This window comes from Microtus oregoni, unplaced genomic scaffold (assembly GCF_018167655.1).
Source record: "Microtus oregoni isolate MIOR12 unplaced genomic scaffold, Mior012 000063F_ref0000156, whole genome shotgun sequence".
Taxonomy (NCBI): domain Eukaryota; kingdom Metazoa; phylum Chordata; class Mammalia; order Rodentia; family Cricetidae; genus Microtus; species Microtus oregoni.
Genome location: NW_024543873.1, coordinates 9,636,419 through 9,660,352, shown reverse-complemented (window position 1 = coordinate 9,660,352; position 23,934 = coordinate 9,636,419). Strand labels below are relative to the sequence as shown.

Below are 23,934 nucleotides of genomic sequence, written 5' to 3'. Positions count from 1 at the left end.
CATAATTTGGATCATATTCTGCACATTCATCTTGTGCAGTCTCGTCCAAAGCCATCCTGTTCATCTTTGTCTCTGTGTTGATGACTTCATATAGCATGTCTAAGCCTTTTTTCCTGAATCTCAGGCTAAAAGTGTATTGTTCTCACTTTCTATCATTTGGAATGGTAGACTGCATTATGTAACACATATTTGTTTATTATTACTATATTATGTAACACAGGGAAAAGGAAAAAGTATATATCCAAGGCAATAAAATAGCCTAAGACAATCTTTATTAAGACTTCAATGTATGTTCATTCTAGTCTTTGGTGCACTTTTGAATGTCACCCGATTATAATGGATATAATGGGGTCTGTTGTAGTGATTGATTCGGAGTAGGGGCTCTTACCACATTCAACTCAAGCCCTACTTCCTACTAGCTGTGTAAAGTATGGAAGGTTCCTTCACTTCTCTAATTCTGTTTCATCTCTAACCTAATATCACACTGTATAGGATATATGTATGTGTGTACATATATATGCGTGTGTGTATTAAATAGAATATATCTAAGACAGTTAAATTACTGCATGTAGTGAATATTTAATAATAGAAACGCTGTTTTATTACACCTCATATTATGCCTTTATCTCCTAGTTAATATCATGAAAATGTTCACATGCCAATAACATCTTATAGTACACAAAACAGATACATGCTCTAAACTATTACATGGTAAAGATAAGTTCTTAATACTAATTTTTAGGTTTGAAGTGTTACTAGTTTCAGATGTCATAATTTCTCATTTTGCTTTTCTTCTGTTATTGATTTGTTATGCACTGTGACACCTATAGCTATGGTTTGCATGTGGATTGCTCAACTAACGTTCAAAAAAAGTAAATGAATTAAGCCTCAAACCCCCATCCTCTTGGATACTAGCCCCACCCCTGTCTTAGAATTAGTCACTAGTGATTATAGAGCCTTAAAAAAGTATAAAGTTCTTCTGGGGCAAGGCAGCTTCCTTTAAGCTTTCCCGGTGTTAACAATTAGGAAACCTCTGAGTTTCTACATTCATGTTCATTCAGTCATATCAATTCTTTCAACATCAACGACACTTCAGTGACACTTGGTCCAGCCTTGTGCATCCTTCTAATTTGTACTGTAATGACAATTTCAGTGTTCAACCTGAAAGTCTGCTGTCGGTTGGCTTTAAAATGACCACTAGCTCTTGCTTCATAAATCTATCTACAGTCTACAGGAGTCATGGGATCATTTCTCATTCATGTCCCATAACACCAGGCCTGCTCAGAATACAAAGGGTTCCTAGGGTCATCTTTGGAATGCCGTCATCCCATAGGATGCTTTTCAATGGTAATATTCTGTCATGTCCATGTCAGTTAACAAAGGTCTGTAGTACAGTATAAAAATGGACCATTTGATATTTTCTCGGAAATCTAACTTCAGTGTTTATAAAAGTTGTCTAGCCTTTTTCTGAGATTATTTTTACTTGGCGGCTCCCTAAATCCTACTGATTCGGTGAAACCATAGAAATGAATGGTTGTGGATCTATATCCATTGTCCAAAAAGCTTGACTTGAGGTTTGTTTTGAAATCTACATTCATTTTGGGTTTCTGAAAGCTGATAAGATCCATAGCCTGTCTTCTATGTAATAAGAGGCCTCGAAGGGTTTACTATGGCGTGTCCCTATCAGCTACTGTGATGTCTCCAGGTGCCACTTAGGGACCCTTACACTGAGTGAGAGAAGAAGACTGTGACTAGCCTCATGCCAGGACAAGTCAGGATTCACTGTCAACTAAGTTCAGATCAGCTCAGATTCTGGTACCAAATAAATTACAAGAAAGAAAAGAAGGTGCCTTCAATTTTCGAATATCTGTATTTTCAAATTGTTGATAAGGGTTGCCTTTTAAAAATGTTCTTGCTTAAGGTGTAGTAGCAGTGTCTTTAATTCCAGCACTTAGGAGGCAGAAACAGGTACATCTATGTAAGTTTGAAGCCAACTTGGTCTAGATACTGTGTTCTAGGACAGCCAGGGCTACATAGTGAGACCCTGTCTCAAACACTGGAAAAAAGTTATTGTTTTGTGAAACAAAGTTGCTACCCTAATAAATTAGTCTTTCTTCTCCTTCCCCTCCTTTTCTCTCTTTCTGTTTTTCAATTTGACTGCTTCACAAAATCCAAACTCATGGGAAACATTCCCTTGATAGCTATTGAGTGCGACTTGAATTTCAGACTCATTCCTAGCCAATAAAGATGCCCTTTTCTGCTTTGTTGAAAGGAAGTGCATTGTTAGACATAATTTTGAGTATCACAATATTCCACAAATATATTTTTAATCTAAGTAGATGAAATGTATTTGATCTTACAGTATTTGTGGACTTCTGGAGCAGGAGATAATTTTGCAGCCTAAAAACATCCACAATATCTAACTATGGTTAGGATTCTTTGACACGGATGGATTCTGGCCTGGAACATCTTCTTGATGACTTAAGGCCCTGCATGAAGGCTGATCTGTGTTGAGGAAGGGCTGTGTCAAAAACTGAAGTGAGCCAGCATTGGTGTTTGTTGTTGGTGTTCCTATCCATTACATGAAGCGAATAATCCCCCTATCACAAGTATAAAATAAATTATTATTTACAAACCAACTTTGATGAGGATGAACCCAATGGCACATGTCATTTTGATGAACAATTTATATAGCATGGAGTAATCTAATACAAGCAATAGAGGTGCAAGGCCTAGCAAGTATGTCTAGAAAATGGACTTTGTAAAAACAAGTGTTTGACATAGCTGGATTGTTTCTTAAAAAACAATCTAGCTTTTCTGTATAAACTGTGGATCAATTACTTATGCTCTTTCAATTTCAAATTAACCTTTTTATTGTTTTGCTTTGAAAAAATGCACTGGGCCCCTTTAAATGTTCCTTTTTTTATTTTCAAGACAGGGTTTCTCTGTAGCTTTGGAGCCTGTCCTGGAACTCACTCTGTCACTTTGTAGACCAGGCTGACCTCGAACTCACAGATATCTGCCAGCCTCTGCTTTTCGAGTGCTGGGATTAAAGGTGTGCACCACCACCCCCTGGCTAAATGTTCTTTTTCTTTACCTCTTAGCCACTAAAGTTGTGCCAATAGAGGTACTTGGAAGTTAAGTCAGGAAGCAGTGGCTTGGTTGCTGTTGTCTTTTCCTTTTTCTCAGCAGGCTTTTTCAAGGACATCTTCAGTGGTATTTATCTTCTCCATCCAGTAGTGTGTAGCATTTCCTCATGTCCACAGAAACAGATTTATTGCAGAGTACTTCTAGTGATATTGTCTAGGCATTCCAAATGTTCAAAATGATAAATCTCTGGGAAATTCTACTGGATGAACAACACAGAAACTTCTGTCCCCTTCATTGAGCCAGATGTTTGTCCTCTCCAGTCCTGTGTGGAAAACACTTCCTTGGTCATTTAATCTAGATCTTAGGGGTGCTTGTTGCTTCTGGTAGCTATGATTCTTGAGCTTAGAATTCATTTTATGCACTGCTAATCAGTTTCTCATGACTCCATTTTTATGCCATTCCAGTCCTCTGATGTTGTGGAGTCTTTTTAACCTTCAGGAATTAGATTAAGACAGGTGAAGGCAATTTAAAGTCTCCGTTGTCCATTCGAGTGTCACTTTTATTGTGTTTGTAGTTGAACAAGATAAAATAACACATTTCAAGTCTCCTTGAAGGTGATGCTTTACAATCCCATAAAGATGAGCATTTCTTCCTGTTGGGGCTCTATGTGTTGTGTTTTTGTCTCTTGTCTTTGTCTCCATGCCTAGCTACCGCCTTTATTACTACGAATGTGTGTGTTCTTATTCTTCTCAATCTGTTTCTATTAGTCTTTATAAACTTGGTTTCCTTTTTTTTTATAAAGTTACTTCTTAGTCACAGCTTTGCTGATAGCAAACTATCGTTTGACTTCCGTGGGTCTCAGCTTCCCTTGTTGGCACCATAGAGCTATAAAAGATGACAAATGAATGAAATCACAAAATATAAAGGTGCTCTGCAATTAATATGGTGCTATAAAGAGGCAAGATGATATTTTGTTTATTGCATAGATGTTTTTCCCTTTTATATGCTTAGTGGTTTAGTTATCATTTATTTTACAAGCGTTGTTGTACACTCAATGATGTTTATAACCCAATAAAATTTATTAAAAAATACATAGGATTATGAAATGGGGTTGAATGTACTGGGTGCTAAAATAGGTGAGAAAATCAGACTAAAGTAAACCTGATAATTAAAATTTAATTATGGCTTCAAGATCCATGGTTTAGTTACATGGAGAGCCACCTGATCTTGAAGGATCTAAGCTGTCATCTGCTAAATGGCTGTGATGTTCATGGGACTTCTGCTAGGAACTTTACATATATTATCATTGTTAACCCTTATATTTATTTTATAATCACTTTATTCTCTTGGAACGATTTTCAAAATATTTTGTTTGTGGACAGATTTGTGTTTGTTTTTTTTTTTTTTTTTTTTTTTTTTTTTGGTTTTTCGAGACAGGGTTTCTCTGTGGTTTTGGAGCTTGTCCTGGAACTAGCTCTTGTAGACCAGGCTGGTCTCGAACTCACAGAGATCCGCCTGCCTCTGCCTCCCGAGTGCTGGGATTAAAGGCGTGCGCCACCACCGCCCAGCCTGTTTTTGAACAAACTTAAGTTGTGTGGATCAATGGCAATACAATCTCCACATAGAAAATTTAACTTTTAATGTAGCTTATCAATTTTATACTACTTGTATATATTAATGGGTACTTGCATTCTAAAGTGGTTTAAATTTCACTTTACTTAAGAAGAATAAATGCAAAGATTTTTATGATAGTCTGTATATCATAAGAATTAAATTATACTTGCAATTAGATGAAGAATAATCTAGAAGATGACATGCTTGGTTATATATAGAAAGAAATGGAGCATGCAATTTAAAGTAGTGATTATTATTTGAACCAAAGTGTCCTGTTAAATGAAAGGATGACTGCATTCTCCTTAGTGGAAATTATTACGAATTTAAATGAATGTGTGTCCTTTCTTTAGTTTTTGCCTATAGCTTGGTTTATATACAGTGCCCACCAGACTCAACTTTTCTCAGGGGATGTTAAAGACATTTGTCAGAAAGCTTTCTTTAGTGCTCCCTTGCGCCCCCCCGCCCCGTGTGTGTGTGTGTGTGTGTGTGTGTGTGTGTGTGTGTGTGAGAGAGAGAGAGAGAGACAGAGACAGAGAGAGATAGAGACAGAGAGGGGGGAATCCATGCATTGTTAGTATTGCTAGTTTGAAGATAAGTTTTAAGCTTCTTTTGGGGGGGCAATGCAATATCTGAGGATAAGATCCTATTAGGTCAGAGGTTTCTAGAGGGTGCTGTGTTTTGTACTGGATATACAAAGCACAATTTGAATAGAGTCTCTATTTATTTTAATGATTGATGAAAGAAGAAAACCATGCTGTATCACACTTATCACTTTAATGGATGTTATTGTTTAAATCAAGACTAGGACAGGTACCACTACCTCCTTCAGACCCATGCATTACCAGTGCAATGCTCTGGCATGCTCAAGAATACATTTCTGCATGGTTTACATGGATACTTCAAACCCTCCTTTATTAGAAGAAACAAGTCTTTATAATATAATAATGGTGAAGTGCGTGATCTGTGGTTTTTTTTCTATTTTATTGTTTGAAGTCATCATGTTTCAGTAAATAAAAACTGAATTTAAAAAACAGATCTATGCAGTGAGGTTATGGCAATATTAAGGAATGGTTTTAATGAACTTAGTGATGTATCATTTGATTGTATATGGAGACAAAATTAGGTATGTGTTCAAATTATTTGCTGCTGTTATAGAATAATAAATTTTATACAAAACAAGTATTCCATAAATATGATGAAATAATTTGAAATTTCTAGTTTATATGCATAATGGGAATGATTTTTTTCTTTGCATGCCATATGTATAGAAACACATTTTGGTGTGAAAATTTTCAATGACAGTGCTTCTTTGAAACATACAAAAACACAAAAAAGGCTACCCAAAACCTATCTGAGAAGTTTAGTCTTTTAATGGTCATTGTGGTGTTACCTTATGAATCAGAAATACCATTTATAGGTATATCTCTGAAAGAATGGAAGACTCGTGCTCAAACCAGTGTATGCTCATGTGCAGGACATCCCTATTCACTCTAGCCAAAATGTAAAAAGGGGTGATGGGAAGCAAGTCTTTCATGGATATAAATTTTATCTGGGGGAATAAACTCATTTTGCAACAATTTTGGTGAAATGACTCCACAACATTCTGAAAACACTAGATGCCTCTAAAATGTTCACTGAAGTCATTAATTTTATTTCATATGAATGTCAGCTCAAAAAATAAACAACTATCAACAATGAAGCCTACTCAGTAGTGAGGTGTTTGTGGTACTGTGTGCGAGGATATTAGGTTGGTCACAAATACTACCTGTTATAGGAGCCATCTATCTCTTTTGATGAATTGTTTTTATCAAAGGTAAATTATATTCTTTTTCTTGTCACAGTCACAGGAATTTTGTTTTAAAATAAATGTTCAGTTTTAGTATTGATTTAAAACAAAAGTAAACAATAAAGTTTCCCCTGAGATGACAAATGAGGACGAGTCACAGATGACTGGAAAATGGAAACTTCAAGAAACGCTATTTTCTGTGCTCAAGGGAATTTATTTTTAATGAGTACATATTGAACATTAGTTTAAGCTCATCAAAATTGAACAAAGACATGGTTTTTGCCTTTGGAGCTCTCATCCTAAGAAAGGTGAAAAGTCGGACTTATCAATAATTCCAAGAATCTAAATGTGCCAAGTTCTTGAACAGAGGACAAAGTGGGTTCATAACATGGTACCTGATTGGCTAGCAATACGATACAGAGGAAATAAACTGAAGTTGAAGAGCCTCGGCTTAACTTAGGCACTGTTGCTGTCTCTGTTAGAAGCTCCTTCTACCTCTACCTTTTTCTTTGTCAATAAACTGAATGTCATCTAGATTCCGCCTCTCCTTTATCCCCTCACATATGGAGATAATATATCAGGGGCTTAAGAATATATGACTTTTGGAGCTAGACTGCTTTGTTCCGAATTCTAGGTCCAGTATTTATATTCTGTGTAACAGTAGCCATATTGCTTTGTTACCCTGTCTTAGTTTTGTATTTTGGAAAGGATATTATCAAAATTTACATTATAAAAATATAGTAAATTCAGTGATCAAGTAGGCGAAACATTTTTAATATTCTTTGGCACATAATAAGTGATAAACATTTGCTAATTAGACTTGTATATTCTATTCCATAAAAATCTCTTTGACTGTCTTCCAGTACTGCTATCTTACTTTGACCTGATTTGGTCCCAGTTGGAATTGTGCCCTAACTAGTGTTGTATCCTCCTCCCTCTCTGCTCCCCCCTGACTTGATGCTTTACATGCTCTTGCGTGTTTATAAATACTCAGGTCTGTTGTCATCTCTGTCAAGCGTTCTCCGATTTCCTGCTCTAGTACAGTTAAGGCTATCTGTGGTTTGCTCATTTATTCCAGCTAGAGACTACTGCATTTACTTCACATCTCATGTCACTTAGACCATTCTCACATTGAAAGCAGGGGCCTGAATTTATTGTGTTGATGTAGCAGCCTAAGCACAGGCCCTGGTTACAAAGTAGATGCTTACTGAACACTTAAGTAGTTGAATGAAGGACCTCTGCCTGTAGGTGCTTGGCTTACAGTCTTTGTTTCGAATGCCGAAATGAGCACATGTAAGGAGAAGCAGCTACACATGTGTGGTGAGTGCTGGGGGAGTTTAAAAAAGGGCATTTGGTTACCTTTAGAATAACCAGATTTGAATATTTGAAACTCAAGAAAAGGCAAAACTTCTGTGAAAACAGGAGGTCATCCACAATCTTTACAAGAGATTTTTTTTTTTTTTGGAATTTTTCTCAAAGTCTACTTGCAAATCAGTTTTTTAACCATTGCATATCACATCTGTGATGGTGAAATGTGTATGCCAGATCCAATAACTACAATTACTATAGTTAATCTGCGTGCGTAGTCAATGTCAGTGTGTCCCTTGGACAGTACTAGCCTGAGACTCAGAGCCACGTAGAAACAACATCAGGAAAGAAGTGCTTGACTTTGACCAGAAGCCAGAGTTGTAGAGGAAGATGAGCTTTGTTGTTTTTGTATGACCTTTTGAACGTCCCGTTTCCCTGTTCTACAACACACTTTCTATCCTTGTCTTCCCTCTAAATTGTCAGATATACTACCTCCTTGCTCTATTTCACATTCATGGCTTCTTTTTCTATAATGGTTGTTACACATGTGTGTATGTACGTGTATATTTCTAAATATATAAATCTGCTTATCTGTGTAGGCATGTGTGAGTGCCATGGTACACTTGTGGAGGTCAAATGACAACAACTAGGAGTGAGTTCCCAGACATGGAACTTAGGTTATCAGGGTTCAAGGTTGGAAGGGACTTTATCCACTGAGCCCCATTTCCTTGATTCCTACTACCTTCCAAAGTCCCTTTGTGCTGCTTACATTCATGAAATAGCACCCTGCCCAATATTGCCAGGGTCACAGAAGTTTTCCATCTAGTCCAGCCAGCTTCAGTCCCTCAGGGCAAAAGCTCTTTGCTCTTTGAAGAGACTTGCTTGAACTAATCCACACTAATGTGTGAATATCTGCTAGCCTCCTCATCTCAGAAGCTAGAGTTATTATAATCTCGGCAGGCTCCCGGTTAGCTCACATGAACCTGTAATCTCTGTAAATTCTGATAGTACTACAGAGCAAACAGTGGGGCAGGAGGAAGCGAGATTGGAGATTAGTGGGAGTTTCACAACAGCAGAAGCTATTTTGAGACTGCACACTTCTTGCTTCAAACCATTCCTTAGTTTCCCTTCTTGGCCTCCCCCCTTACATTGGTCTTGTATATTCTCATGTACAGGCTTGCTATATGCATCAGGTTGTGTCATTTTTTTCTTCATGGCTACATGGCATTTCTGGGCAAGGTGGTGCTGTTAAGTAGTTGTACTGGGAAATAGAATTGCATTGAAAAAGAGGCTCCTACAATCATGTAGCTTGGTCTCTTAGGAAGACTTCTAACAGTGGGACCAGGACCTCTCCCTGGCACTTAGCTGGCTCTTGGTAACCTGTTCCCCATGCTGGATTACCCGACCCTGCCTCAAGGTAAGGGGAGGAACTCAGTTTTGCCTCAACTTGATGTGGCATGCTTGTGCAAGGCCATGGTAGGCCTGTCCCTTTCTGAATGGAGATGGAAGGAGAGTGAATGGGGAGGGGAAGCTGGTTGGTATGTAAAATAAATGAAAAAAGTTATTTAAATAAAATTAAAAAGGAAAAGAGGCTCCTGAAGATTACAAGCGGTAGGGTGTTTAAGCTCAGCCTTGGCTTATGATTTGTTAGTGCAGGGTCACATCTTGGCTTCTGTATTTCATTGTCCAGGACCTTCTTCCTTTAATTGGTAGTGTATGCATTCCTGGCTGGCTGATTGTTCTTTGTGGCTCCCGGTCTGCCCTTTCTTTAGGCTCGGATTCCTAATAGCCTTTATGCTTCTTATACTCTCAACCAGGCTCGAAGGCCTTGCATGCTAAATTGCTGTTCTCAAATTTGAGTCCAATGTTAGCAAAATCCAAAGATCACATTATAAGAACACATTTTTTTCTTCTTCTTGGTGAAAGCCAACAGGCCTCCCAGCCATTTCCCAAGACACCCTGGAGATAGTGGCTAATGATCCGCTTCCGCCCTCACTGCCCGTACTCCATGGTAATCCGGTTTGCAAATAGGCTCTTTCTCTTGGGAAATCCAGTTGTATTTTATTTTTATATTGTTCCCTGTGTTGATGTCCTTGATATTTGTTCCCTGCCAGTCTGCGTGAAAGAAGAGACAAGGAAATGTGGAGCTAAAGAACAGAGATTCATTCGTAAATCTAAATAAGCTTCTAATTGGATAAGGTTTCTTAGCTCTTTAATCAAAATTCTGTATTCCTTTATTTTGAAAGTTGAGGTCATGTTAGCATTATGCCCTCCTGGGTTTCAGTTCTCTACTTAATCGTGTTTTGTTCATTGGGATGTATCAATTGTGCATGCTGCTGGGTTGCATTAAGACAGATTCCTTTGAGTATATGATATGCTTTGACTGTATCCTCCATCCCCCCACTGCTTGACTCCTTCCCATCGTTCTGCTAGTCTCCTTCCTCCTCCCAGCCTCCCGTTTGCTTGTATAGTTTCCTTTTGACTGCCCTCCATACCGTTTGTGTTACTGGGTATTGGCAATGTGCAGCAGCTTGCTTGATTGAACCTACTGTTTAATATTTTTGCTCCATCTAGTGAAGCATTGATTGCCAATATTGGGTTTCAGAATGTGTTCTTTCATCAACACTGGTGGAAATAAGAATTTAATAGAATCTAGCAATCCACAGAATAGACTTCTATCATTTTTAATTACTAGTCTGTGGAAATGACTAGCTTTAGAAGGTGCGCCTTCATTTTTTCAGCATTCACTAGATTAGCTGGTGACAAGCCTGTGAAACACATTTCTTCACTCTCTCAGCTTTACCAATTTTGCCTTTACTTAGAAAATTGACAATGAGCACTGTTTTTATTCTAGCTAAGCATTTCCTTTTCTCAATACAGTTCATTAGTCATTTAGTGAGTCACCCCCACATCCATCTCTTCCATGGTTATTTATCTGCTATGCTGAGCGTGCTGCCAGTCACAGGGTCTATCATGCAAGCATCGAACAGAAGCACTTTCAGTGTGCTGCTTGTTACTACAGTCTTTTGTTTGCGGCTTGTGACTCATATTTTACTTTGGGGAGGATAAAACTCCTTTAATGATTTCTTATTTAACTATCAAAAATTAGGATTAGAAAGAAAAGAAGAACCTACCTCTGCTGACATGAGTTTTACAAAATTTATCTTTTTTTTATCAAGTTGATATTTGTGAGGCACTGATTTAGGGATTATAAAAACATAAAATCTAACCTTATATGAGTAGGATTTGGTGTGTGTGTGTGTAGAAAGATGGGGAGGGAAAAGAAACAAGCAGCTATAATACAAAGAGATAGGAGATATATTCCTCAGGAAACTAGAACCCGGCACCTGGTAAGGAATTGTGGGAGGGTTTCATGAAAGGGGTATTCATGAATACTTAAGCATGGCTAGACGTTTCTTTGGTTGACAGGGAGCATGGAATTCCAAATGGAATCATCTATGAAAGTAGTTGGGCACAATAAAATATGGGATGTTTAAAATGTATGACAAAAAAATGCTGATTTATAGGTAAAAGGAAACCTCAAATTGACATTGGGAAGATATTTCTGGCACAGGTATAGATCGACACTTCTGCAACTTTTGTTTGTTTATTTGTATGTTTTGGTATAGTGAAACTTTCACGAGTTACTCTCTATTCCTCCCCATCACTATGTGAAAACTTAAGGAGGATAGTGTGCTTAGTATTTGTAGTTTGCAGTTTTCCTTAAAATAAACAACACTGTGTGTGTACCCACGTGTGTGCATGTGTGTGTGCCCCTCATAAACACTGAATTAGATGTCAGAGGCCTGATTCTTGTTTTCCGTTTATCTCAGCAGCTGTTACCAAGTGCATCATTTAACGATGTTGTTTTCTCACTGGTAGAATGATGAGAACATTGCCTTCTTGAGGACCAGGTTAACATGAAAATGAAAATGAGATACTTAAGAATTAAGAAGTATAATAAAATACTAGAATTTTTTCTGGTTGAGATTAAGCTGGTACTTAACACAAGTAAATATCTTACTTAGTATCTAGCTAGGAAAATCAGATCCACAAGTAATTGACAGATGGGGATGTTTTTGTTTATTAATCTAAAAGGTTTGAGCTTGTGTTTGGGGAGTTCAGTTAGTTTATTTTTATTTTTCAAATTAAAATGATAACGGGGCTGGAGAGATGGCTCAGCAGTTAAGAGCACTGGCTGCTCTTCCAGAGGATCTGAGTTCAATTCTCAGCACCCACATGGTGGCTCACAGCTGTCTATAATGGGATCTGATGCCCTCTTCTGGCCTGCAGGTATATGTGCAGAACACTCAGACATAAAATACAAATAAAATAAAATAGAATGATAAAAAATTAAACTTAACCAATATCCTAGCACATATATTCTAACCCCTTTTAGGTTCTTTATGTTAGTAAAATATGTATATTTATGGTCAACTTTGAATAATTAATATTGGTTAAGTAGTGTTAATTTCCATCTGTTGTATTGCTGTGTAGTCAGTTATATGCTATGAATTTTGTTCCTTGCTATTGTTAATAGATTTATTTTACATTTCAGCCACAGTTTTCCCTCCCTCCTCTCCTCCCAATTCATCCCTCCTGTCCTCCTTTGTTTCCGTCCCACCCCAATCTACTCCTCTTCTACGTCTGTTTAAGAAAGGCAGGTCTCTCATGATCAGCCAGCCTTGGCATATCAAGTTGCAGTGAGACTAAGCACCTCCCCATGTATTAAGGGTGTGCAAGGTGACCGAGTATGAGAAGTAAAGTCCCAAAAGCCAATGAAAGAGTCAGAGACAGCCCTTGCTCCCATTGTTAGGGGTCCCACAAGAAGACCAAAATACACAACTGTGATGTATATACAGCAGACCTAGGTCAGTCCTGTGCAGGCTCCCTGGTTGTCAGTTCAGCCTCTGGGAGCCCCTATGAGCCCATGTTAGTTGATTCTGTGAGTTTTCCTGTGGTGTCCTTGACCCCTGGCCATCACATTTGACCAGATTGAGAGACCAACTGGTGGAAACAGATGCAGACCCACAGCCAAACATTAGGCAGAGTTTTGGAAATTCTTTAGAAGAAGGGGAGAAAAGATTGCAGGATCTATACGATTTTTTTTTTAACGAAGAGATTCATTGACCTATCCAACGCATAGGAATGTTTCACCTTAATGTATGTGCAGCATGCATGTCCCTGTTTAATGATGGAGGCGAGAAGAGAACATCTCTCCCTCCAGAACTGAAGTTACAGATAGTTGTGAGTCACCAGGTTTGGTCAGGAAACTGAACCTGGTTCTCTGCAAGAACAGCCATTACTCCTAACCACTGAGCCATCCCTACTGCCCTGAGTTGTGACCTATTCTAAGGATATCTAAGACACTTCAGATTTTGTTCTGTAGGATTGGAATGCTACGAAACCCTAGTCTTTGCTTTCTTTCCCATTTCTCTCCTAATCCACAGACAAGTTATCAGTAGCAGTAAAAGCCTTCTTTGCCATTCCCTTTCCTTTGCTCCATAGTATTGAATGCCAATACTACTGAAATCTGGTAATTCTCCTGTAGTATGAACTTGAGAGCTATAGGAATATGAATAATTTCTTTTAATATAAAACATTAATAGTGTTCCAAAAAGCCAGTAAAAGAGTCAGGGACAGCTCCTATTCCCACTATTAGGAGTCCTACAAAAAGACCAAGCTACACAACTGTAATATGGGCACAGAGGACCTAGATCAGTCAGAACCTAAGTGCAGGCTTCCTGGTTGTCGGCTGTCAGCTCCTAGACTAACCCTTCTTTATACCAATGATTTTCCAAATATGCCATACATAGACTTAAGGACAGAAAGCTCTATAAACAACCTCCCTTCAACCATGTTCTGAGCGATCTTACATCGCAGCAGCCAGAAAGCTGTCATGAAGGTGATAAGAAGATGATATTTAATGTGAAATTGGAGTGAATTATCGTAAGCCTAGTAGACACTTGTTACAACTAATCACAGATATCCGATACTTATTAATGGGCTTTCATTGGTAGATTTTTGTAATCACGCCTCTCCCCCATTCCCTTTACAACCTTGAAATTATCTAGCTAGAATAATTTCAGTAAAATATCTATTCTAATGAAATGATAATGTAAACTTGATCTGTCTTTCCTGTCTGGTCTAAAGAAAATACTAGAATAGTTACTCTGTTGTCTGTTATACTAAACGGGTGAATGGTCTGACTTACTTTGTTTTCAGTCCCTGATATCATTAATGTGCAGTTTTAAAACATTATTCTGGAGACAAATGAAGCAGTTTTTATGTCCTCCTAACTACTAATCCTTCCTGAAGATTATTTGAGAAGATGTGGCACATTTCCAAAGTTACATACCCTCTGTATTTTCCTCTGTATTTAATTATTTTCTTAAAAATTAGTATAAAGCTCTCAATGAAAGAAAAGGGTATGTAGACAACTCTTATCTTGGAAATCTTAAGTCAGAGAGCATACACTTTCAATTATTAGCTATGTTTTGAAATTATTAGCCTCTTCCTCTTCATTCATTTGAACATAAAAGCAATGATTATGATGAAAAGACTTTCATTATTGACATAAATGAAAACATCATGGCTTTTGTATCCTTGAATAAATCTTAAGATAAACAGGGTGAAACAAAGCTCGAATACTTACTGAGTATTCGACATTGGGCATAATGAGATGTGATTCCATAGAGTGAAAATACTGATATTCACAAGCTTAAGGACACCTCTTTCTATATTAATCTCCCAGCAAAACAGTTAACCCTTTAAAAACTACAGCTCTCTTCTTACACGCAGGTATTCTCCTTTAACAGCCTGTTCCTGAAGATATTGAAGCAGGATCAAATAATTCACCCTGTTTCCCATCTCTTTCTGTGCTCCTCATGAATTCCTTTAGTTTATTGAACGCCTTCAAGGTGAATACTTTTGCTTTACTGCTCGTGATAAAAGATAGTCACAGTTTCCCCCAACTTAACAGCTGTTTTCTAAAGGTCACTTGTCCATCTTTGAGCTATTCTGTTGGCATCTTTCATCTGTCCTCTGTAATTTTGGAACTAGAGGTACGACATACCTAGCAATAAAGTGAAGCTCCTGTCTAACAGGGCTCATCTCCCCACCATTTTTATATTCTCCTTGGAGGTTTGAGCATGGTTTAGGAAGTTATTAGAAGAGCTATGTACTTTGAAATCTGGAAAAGTGGGTTTCTTGAGCTCATGCGGCCCCATTCTCTGCCTTCTGCCCTTATTGTCACCCTTTTGTTCAATTCTGTTTCATGTAATGAGCATAGGATCAAAGTGATTTCTTATGTATCGCATGCTAAACATTAGAATAACGCAAGCCCCTCTTAAGAAAAATTGGACGATATTACAGAAAAGAGTACAATTTAGGGTAAATCTACAAGGGTGGGTTTCTCTCAGAAAAGGAGGTGGAGGGGGTAAAAATGCATGCCAGGAGGACCTGTGGAGCAAAAGCAAGAAAGAACAAAGAAAACTGGTTATGACGGAGGGAACGACAGCCTGCTGTTTCTGGGCTGCTACAGCCGTGAGCTGAAAGAGCCAGCCAGCCACTGTGGAGTGGATCCTTGCTGCACTTACTGCCTGGTTAATTCTGCTGTTGATCCATCCACTCACTCAACAAATGGTTTCTCATAACACAAAGGATACAATGCAGATCTTTTCACTGTCATGCATTGTCTTCTGCTCTGTGGTCCTTTGTATGCCTTAAAATGCACGTCCCTCAACACTGCCACTTTCTTTGCAGCCACTCAGCCACCGCCAGCTGTGAGTCAGTTGCAGCACGGTTTTCATTCTTCCTCTGCTCTGGCACCCTGGTTCTGTGCCACGAAAGCTTCTTCACCATGTTTTTCTGCCTCATTCCCCCCTCAGGCAGGAGCTTCTTGAGATTAAAAAAGCTGTCTCTCTGGTTCACTTGTCTATCAGTATCAGTACACATAGTATATAACACAGGTAATTCCAAGAGTAAATGAATTTTGAGTACTCACTGAATACTAAAATTTTATCGCATGTAGCTTTATTCAAAAGAGTGATCTAGAAATACTATGATTAAAGCATTAAAATGGGAGATGCGGGGAGAACAGTTACAGTCGTTTCTTTTGAAGTAGCTTGTTTGTTTAGACAAACCAATAGGAGGTAGATTCCTGGAAAATTGATGTAAGAGAAAAAATACAATATTTAATGACTGGCTAAGATTTAATACTATCTGTGGTATATAGGAAAGTGTGAAAGATAATAAAGATTTAAGACCATTTTACAAATAATGAACCCTGATCCTGGCAAAAATAAGCTTATTTTGAGGTAAACATGTTTTGTCTGAGGCAGAGCTCCTGATGCATCATCTCACTCTGCCTCTGCTGGGAGAGGAGCGTTTTCTTCCTCTTCAGCTTTCTAAGCTCTGGATTCACTCAGTTCCCATTTTCATTTCTGATCAGGAGATTAGATGTGAAATATAAGTAGTTCAACTGCACTGACTAATTTTTTTTATCAAGGCAAGATGTGCGGGACATGGACTTTTGTATTTGCAAGGCTTGTTTCTTTTTCTGGGAGCCACAGCTGAAGTGTTATACCAGGCTGAGGCACTAGGGTGCGCTACTGTGTAGTAGCAGAGCCTAGCTGTGCATCACAGCTCTTAACTTTAAAACTCCAGAGAATTTGATGAGAGAGGGATCCACAAGAACATGACAAATGATGAGAGTTCAAACCTTAAGAGAAAAATGGGCTTACTGGTAAGAAACCTTTCTTTTCCTTTATTTACTACTCTTACTTATTCATTAAAATGGCATGCCTGTTATTTTGAGATGTGGCTGTGTAACAGTATATAAAAATCAATTTTATATGTATTGTAGAATTCAGGAGACATATTGGTAACCATGTAACAATCATAGGGTGCGTGTGTAAAGCTTGATTTCCTTTTACAAAACCTCTAAGGAATTTTTATTTTACTTCACACTTTGGAATGGATTTATTTATATAGCATAAATGTAATGCAGGTTGAGAAATACGTATTTTTAAAAGTTAAAATAAAGAATAGGGACTTGTGTAGAGATAGATAATTTCACTTAGTCACCAGAAGGTGGCACACCAGATTGTTCTTATATACACAAAGAAAAGGAATAATATTAATAAGAATATAAAATAACCTGTATTTAAAGATATTTTAGTATATTATATACATAGGAGAAATAGAATTGGCATTTGCTTGACAAGGCTTAATAAGAAGTAATGACAAATGTGAATTTAACCTATTATACCTTTTTCTTATTTAACCATAATATTTTTGTGTATAGCATTTTTAAAGTAAGCTTTGAAATAGTATTTCCATTAAAGAGACACTGTCTTTAATATATCATTTTCACAAAGAAATAAAATTCTCAACAGCGTCATTTTTTGTAGAGAGCCCTTTGACTTAAGAGGATATTTGGATAATGTCTTTGTCATGGTCTTTCTAAAGATTCTCTAGACTTTAATCTAGTTATGACTTTAATAATGCACTAATGCTTGTGAAATGATCCAGAAAAAAAGTTCCGAGATGGCTTATTTTGAGGAAAATATTAGGGAAGGCTAATGTTTGTTTTGTATAAGCTGATAGCAACATCAATGAAATAAATGCAAATAAATTATGCATTGTGTTGGAGTGCCTCAAACATCTGCCAGCAAATTGTCATCTTTTTAAGGATATTTGACTGTCAGCAGCATATACTGCAGTGTTTCTGGTAGTGGTCTCTATTTTTAAAACTGCATTCCGGAGGCAGTACCAGAAGAATGTCTGTCCAATGTTGAGATGTATGCGTGTGTGTGTGTGTGTGTGTGTGTGTGTGAGTGTGTGTGTGTATGTGTGTGTGTTTGTGTGTGTGTGCGTGTGTGTGCTTGCTTGTATGTATTCCGAAGGAGCTGGCTATATTAGAAAACTTCACAGAAAAAATCCCCGAAATTTACTGTACAGGGGATTGTACATCTATTTAGCTGTTTTTATTAATTATAGGCAGTATGGAAATAAGAAAAAAGGTAGTAAATTAACCTAGAAGAACATGAGCCATTTGTTCTCTGAATGATTAAAATGTCTGTCATTTGCTTTCTGGTCTTCATGACAAAGCAGTGTATCAGAAAAGAGCTGACCTTTAAGTGTAAAAAGCTAAAAAACTGACAAATCATTCCAAAGGCTGAAGTTTATCTACTGGAAAAAAAAACCGTTTCCTTCTATGCTAATTTGATTAGCTTGGCCTTATAGATCAGCTGCAAACCAATGTAGTACTTAATGCCAATCTGAATTTTATAGTTTCTGAAATATTAAGAAAGCTTCTAAAAACAAATTGAATCTTATGACTTTCTGTTACATTTTGTAAAACTAATTTATATTGTGGCAAACTGTTCTGTATGGCCTTAAGTGTTTAGATTTTACAAATATGGCCTATTAAATTACATTAAATATTTTCAGGTTGTGCATTGAAAATTTTGAACCAGATACAATAAAGTCACAATTAACCAGATTTTTTTTTTTTTTGCACTCCACTTTCAGGAGACGGAGGCAATTGTCTTTAAAACAAGCCGATTTCAAGGATTTATTCAAAAAATCAACTTCAGGGTATGTCTAAGGGTCTACATTTTTCTGTACCTGTTTTTTTCTGATAAGAATTTATTTAATAAGAGACCCTGAGGTATTTGAAGACATTCAGTTATCAATTAATCTTCCATTGATGTCTAGGGTGTGTTGATTAAGAACTGTGTTAATAATATTTGCATTGTTGTGTTGTTTTGTATTTTGCAGTTTCAGTTCACAAAGCTAAGTTCATTTGGCTTTCTTATTATTGCTGTGGGATAACCAAGGGAAGCAGCATTTTCCTCTAATTTACAGAAGTGAAAAATAGCACTTGAGGTCATTAAGCTAATTAGTGTCAGAGCTGCAGCCAGTCCACGGGTCTCTTGTTCTGTCCAATTTTGCTAATGGACAAAGTTTAAAACCAGTGGCTAACTTTGAAACCGGATTGCATAATCAGCCTGACTCCCACTGTTTTCTCGTTCCTGTACTTCACACTTTTTGCCACTGTGCCTCTGTCTGTCTGCCTCTGTCATCTGGGCATCTTGCTCTCAGACTCTCCCTGACCTGAGACGCTTTTGAATGTGGGAGGGCATGATAAGGGCTGTGGATACTGGTTTGGCAGTGGTGAGCAGCCAATGTAATGTGCTAAGGGGGTCGGTCCATTGATGGAGAGGAACCTGAACATTACTGTGGCTTGCGTATCTTGGGCAGGGGTAGGTTACCTTGATTTTAAGGCAGCCTTTCCCCAAGCCTATTAGACCTGGTGTGATAATATGTCTGAGTACTTGTTTAAAATGCAAAGTATGAGTCCCCGCCCCCAGACTTTGACATTTTATTCACCCCAGGTGATTCTTCAAACACTAATGTTTGAGAGCGTTTGCCTTAAAGGTATAAAAGTTTGCTGTGCCTCGCTATTGCCTCTTGAAGAGCCAAGGGAAGAATATCTTTCTCTCAGCAGAATCTATGCTTTATGTCAAAGCATATCAGCTAAGCCAGTTGGGACGAGGGGCAGACAGGGGTGAGGAATGAAAGGCAGCGTTTGTGCACATTTCTGTGTCTATGCCTGAGGTGGATCACCGTGGCTTTTGTGACTTTTGAAGGCTGAGGTATTTTAGAAAGGCTTGTGTCTCTGTTTTAAACTTAAGGAAGGTAAAAGGCAGAGGAAAATGTCACTAAGACATGAAAAATAAGTTTTGGTATTTTAATTATTTTGAGTTTTGGTATTTTAATAGCTAAATTTTGCCAGATTTTTAATTTGAAAATATTTTTAAAGAACGTCCGAAAAAGTAGGCTGTCCAGACTGCTGTGTGGTCAGAGCTTCACAACATCCCTGTATCCCTCCTCCTTTGGATGTGTCGGGTGAGACTGAGAGCACCATGCAGTCTGGTCACGTGTGCTCTTCTGTGTATTTGAAACATTAGCAAAGTTTTCCATGCTTACTCATGACAACCAATTCATCATGCTGATTCTCTCAAGGGGGGTTTGACTAAACAGTAAATTATTGATTTTGATATTTGTGATTTATAAAGCCTTTATATGACACTATGTACAGTGACTAATATATTAAAGAGGCCATGGTAGAAAGATGCATTTAGTTGACATGAATGCATGGTCTTAAATAAATTTGCTAATGTTTTCCCTATCTTCTGCAGGAGCAGTTTAAGCTCAGTCTGGCTACTTCTTCAAGTTTTGTTGTTTACAATTTTTTTTTATACTTTACAAATCTGAATCGTGAAAAAATGTATCTCTGGAAACCTCCAAGCACAAATATTTGGTTTTAATATGTTGCAATTTCTTGGGAACTTGCTCAAACCCTTTAGTGGATGACTGCTAAAAACGTTCAGCAGTATCTAACTTAGATTAAACTGAAGAAGGAATCGTGACTGCTAGCCAGTACTAGCCAATAGGAAAATGTGCTTTCGTGAAGTTGTCCATAGCTTCAGAATGCTGTGGGGAGTAAGCGATTATTTTAGGCACTAAGTATTTGAAGATACTAAGTAGTTCTGAATGTGTTAGTGGCTATAGACAATCTTAGACATGCAAGTAGAAAACCAAAATTTAGGTTACATTTAGCTTAAATGTAGGGTAAACTTAGAAGATGTGTTCTATTTTTACTCAAAATTGCAATAGAACATGAGATAAAGGACAAGAAATAAATTCTGTAGTGTCTAAACCTGCCCCTGTAATTTAGACCAAACACCATATATTTGTCATATTTCAGTACTTTTTTGGTATCCTTTTACCTGTTTTGGAGTGCTCAAAATCACAAAAGAGAAGAATTCTAAATTAGAAAATGAGAAGACTCTAGAAATAGTCACAAAAATAGAGATCTTGACTAAGTTACTAAGTCTTCAGGACTTTCCATAGAAGGCAAATGATGGGAAATGTTGGGATTCATGTTATGGCAATGGGTCGTAGGGTCCAGGTTTGAGATGGAGTTGTTGTTGAAGATTTTTTTTTCTCTTTTTTTAATACAATTAAATCTTTGTTTATTTATTTATTAGAGACCTGGTCTTGTTCCTCTGTAGCCCAGCTAGCCTCAAATCCTCCTGTCTCCGATGCCCAAGGTCTGGGACTAGAGAGGCATATGCCCCCATACACAAATGAACTTTTCTTTTCTTTTTTTGTTTTGGTTTCTCTGTGTATCTATGGCTGACCCGGAACTTGATAGACCGGGGAGGCCTTGAACCCAAAGACCCAGCTGCCTCTGTCTGGTGAGTCTGGGATTAAAGGCATGCGCCACCACTGCCAAGTGAACTTTCAGTTTTTGACAGTAGCAGTTTCAGTCGATATATGTATAGGGAATTTAAAGTTTTAATGAATAAATTTAGAAAACAGTAATAGTAAACCATAGCACTTTTATTGCAGCTTAATATAGTATTTTATAATTTTAATGACTCATTGGAATCAGTTTACTTGGAAAGGATTTCCTGCTGGCAACCCCAAAAATGTAGTTGCACTATAACCCCGGATTAATAAACAGGGAAAGGAAGAGATGAAATAATCAGGTAATCTTCCAATCTCAGTTTTAGCCAAAACAGCAATTTTTTCACGGGAATCTTTGCATTTAAGTATTTATTTTCCAAAGGAGTAATAGTAGGTCATTAATTAAAATTGGAATGTTGAAGCAAATCTACTGTTTGAAAGGTTTATAAATGACTGGCTATTTCGAATACAGAATATAGGAAGTGTTGGCTTTCTTTGATTGGCACTCTTTATGTTTGCTATACAGTGTGCTTATTACTGAAATTTTCCAACCGTCATAAGTAATCATTATTATGAATTAGTTTACTTTTACCCAGATGGTACAAATATAAAGATTGCTGTATTTTCTCCATTTAACTTGGTTGGTTCTGCTTCTATATAAAGTTACCAAAATAAAAACAAAGTCCTGCAACGTTAAAAGTGCAAATACTTTTATTTAACAGAGACATAAATGTTCGTCCAAATTTACTGTGGATTTTTATTTTAATTATTAATCCCGTTAGCTCGTGCATGCTAATGTTCTCTCACAGAGTCACACCCTACCCCATGCTGTGCATTTACTGTGGATTTTTATTTTAATTATTTACTTATTAATCCCGTTAGCTCGAACATGCTAATGTTCTCTCACAGAGCCATGCTGTGCATTTTCAAATGGTTTTGATTTTGGATAAGCGTTGAAGCTTAATGTCTTATTTCTCTCAAAGTAATTTAAAGATATCTTTAGAAAGTTGCTGAGAGGTATTTACCCAGATAAATGATTATTATTTAAGGTGACAACACAGCTTTTTCAATAGATTATTTTAGCTCCATAAGTATATATCATGGACGATTTTATTTAACATGTACTTACTTTTATCCAGATGGTATCTGAGCTGGTCAACTTTTCATCAATGTGGCAAATACCTCAGTCAAACCGTTTCATCTCAGAGGTTTTAGTTCAAGGTCAGCTGAATTCTGTACGTCGAAGGCAAGGTAGACTATCACGGTGCTGGGAGCATCTGATAGACACTGCTTACATCACAGTGTCTAAGAGCAGGGGAGAGACTGGTGCCAAGGTATATTTTCCAGTGGACACCTCAGTGACCTCCTTCCATCATTTCTTTCTACTACTACTCGCCCCTAGTAAATACAGACATTCTAGTTTGGAATTAAAGTAATTCTGAACAGATGGGAATACTTTAAAAGACTGAAGGGTAGAAAAAAGAAAGATATAATGTAGACACTACCAGAAGGTAGGCAGCAGGGAAGGCAAGGACTTCGGAACTTACCATTCAACATTAATCATTTTTAGCTTTAGCAGCAGAGTGAGTACATTCAGAATCTCTGGGTCCTTTGGTTCTTCAATAACTGGAACTTTCTTCTTTGCTTAATATAGTCCCTGGGTATCTTTGTCCACCCACTCCTACTCCTGTCCTAAACCTGTGGCTTCTTTGATACATTTTAGCAATTAATTAGTAAAAGTATGTAGATAGCAGTCAAGTAGGACTTCCAACTATAAACATTTTATGTGAAAATCAGGACGTTCTTTCCATTCCCCTGCCAGCCATTGCCTCTCTTGCCAACAAATTTCTTTTTTCATCTTCGGTTCCATATGTTGCGTGTCATTATATTTTTTCAAGACAAGGTTTTTGTGTAGCCTTGGGTGTCCTGGAACTTGCAATGAAGACCAGATTGGCATCTAACTCAGAGATCTACCCGCCTCTGCCCCCCGAGAGCTGGGATTAAAGGTGTGCACCACCACTGCCTGGCGCGTTCTCCAGTTTTTAGTCTACTAGCTGTTTACATTACTGTTCTACCACTGCATAACATATTACTCTCAGCCACTGGAGCTATTAGAGAATCCTGCCCTTCATATTACTTATACTACCATGGAGTATGGATTTTTCTGTGCTTGCATATGAATATGAACATAAGACAGTGGTTCTATGTCAGAAGTGGTCATAGCTGTAATTGTTCATATCTCTATAGATATGTTGTCAGACCATATGTATCTATGTAGCTCTGTTAGGGAAATTTTCAAAATAGACTATTACAATGTAGTAATCTGTGAGCAACATTTGAGATGGATTATAACAAGGCTGTATATGTGAGTTATCTACGAAGAAATATATTGCATATTTTGTATTCAAGTTTATAGAAACAAACTAAGAAGATACACAAGTCCATATAATCTTACTGTGTGAAAGATACTTGCATACATGTATATAACTACACATGTGAAGCGTTATTTCCCTAGAGAAATGTGTTGTTCACATTGTTGTGTTTTTTTCTTACTTGGCCAGATTTCAGATTTGGTTGCCATCTACATACATTAACATACATAAATGAAGTATGTAACTTAGTATACAGTGTCTACTGCTATCAGTCTTTAGCTGTAACTTCCACAAGGTTAAACAGAAATTGGTAGGAAAAGAGGTGTTTTTAGGCCTACCAAGAAATAGAAAAATTATACACCCAAGTATCAGTGAATTCATTTGATGAACTCATACGACAGCCTGTAGTAGTCAGTAAGAAAATGTCTATAAGTTATTAGGAATATTTATACTAAGAATAAGAATCAAGAAGATTATCTATGTCATCTCTGTTGTCCTATA

At 37.4% G+C, this 23,934-nt stretch overlaps 1 protein-coding gene across 2 annotated transcripts in view; it reads left to right on the top strand.

Moving 5' to 3' along the window:
* LOC121439861 (kelch-like protein 13) overlaps positions 1 to 23,934 on the top strand; it is a 198,177-nt gene that overhangs the window by 105,258 nt on the left and 68,985 nt on the right. Inside the window, exons 1-2 of one of the 2 annotated variants that reach the window (XM_041640478.1) lie at positions 16,429 to 16,544; positions 18,335 to 18,400. In XM_041640478.1, coding sequence (XP_041496412.1) covers positions 16,504 to 16,544; positions 18,335 to 18,400 — 107 coding nt within the window. In that variant the 5' untranslated portion in view covers positions 16,429 to 16,503. Of the gene's footprint in view, positions 1 to 16,428; positions 16,545 to 18,334; positions 18,401 to 23,934 lie in introns of those variants that run through there. The other variant, XM_041640477.1, reaches the window with a different exon arrangement.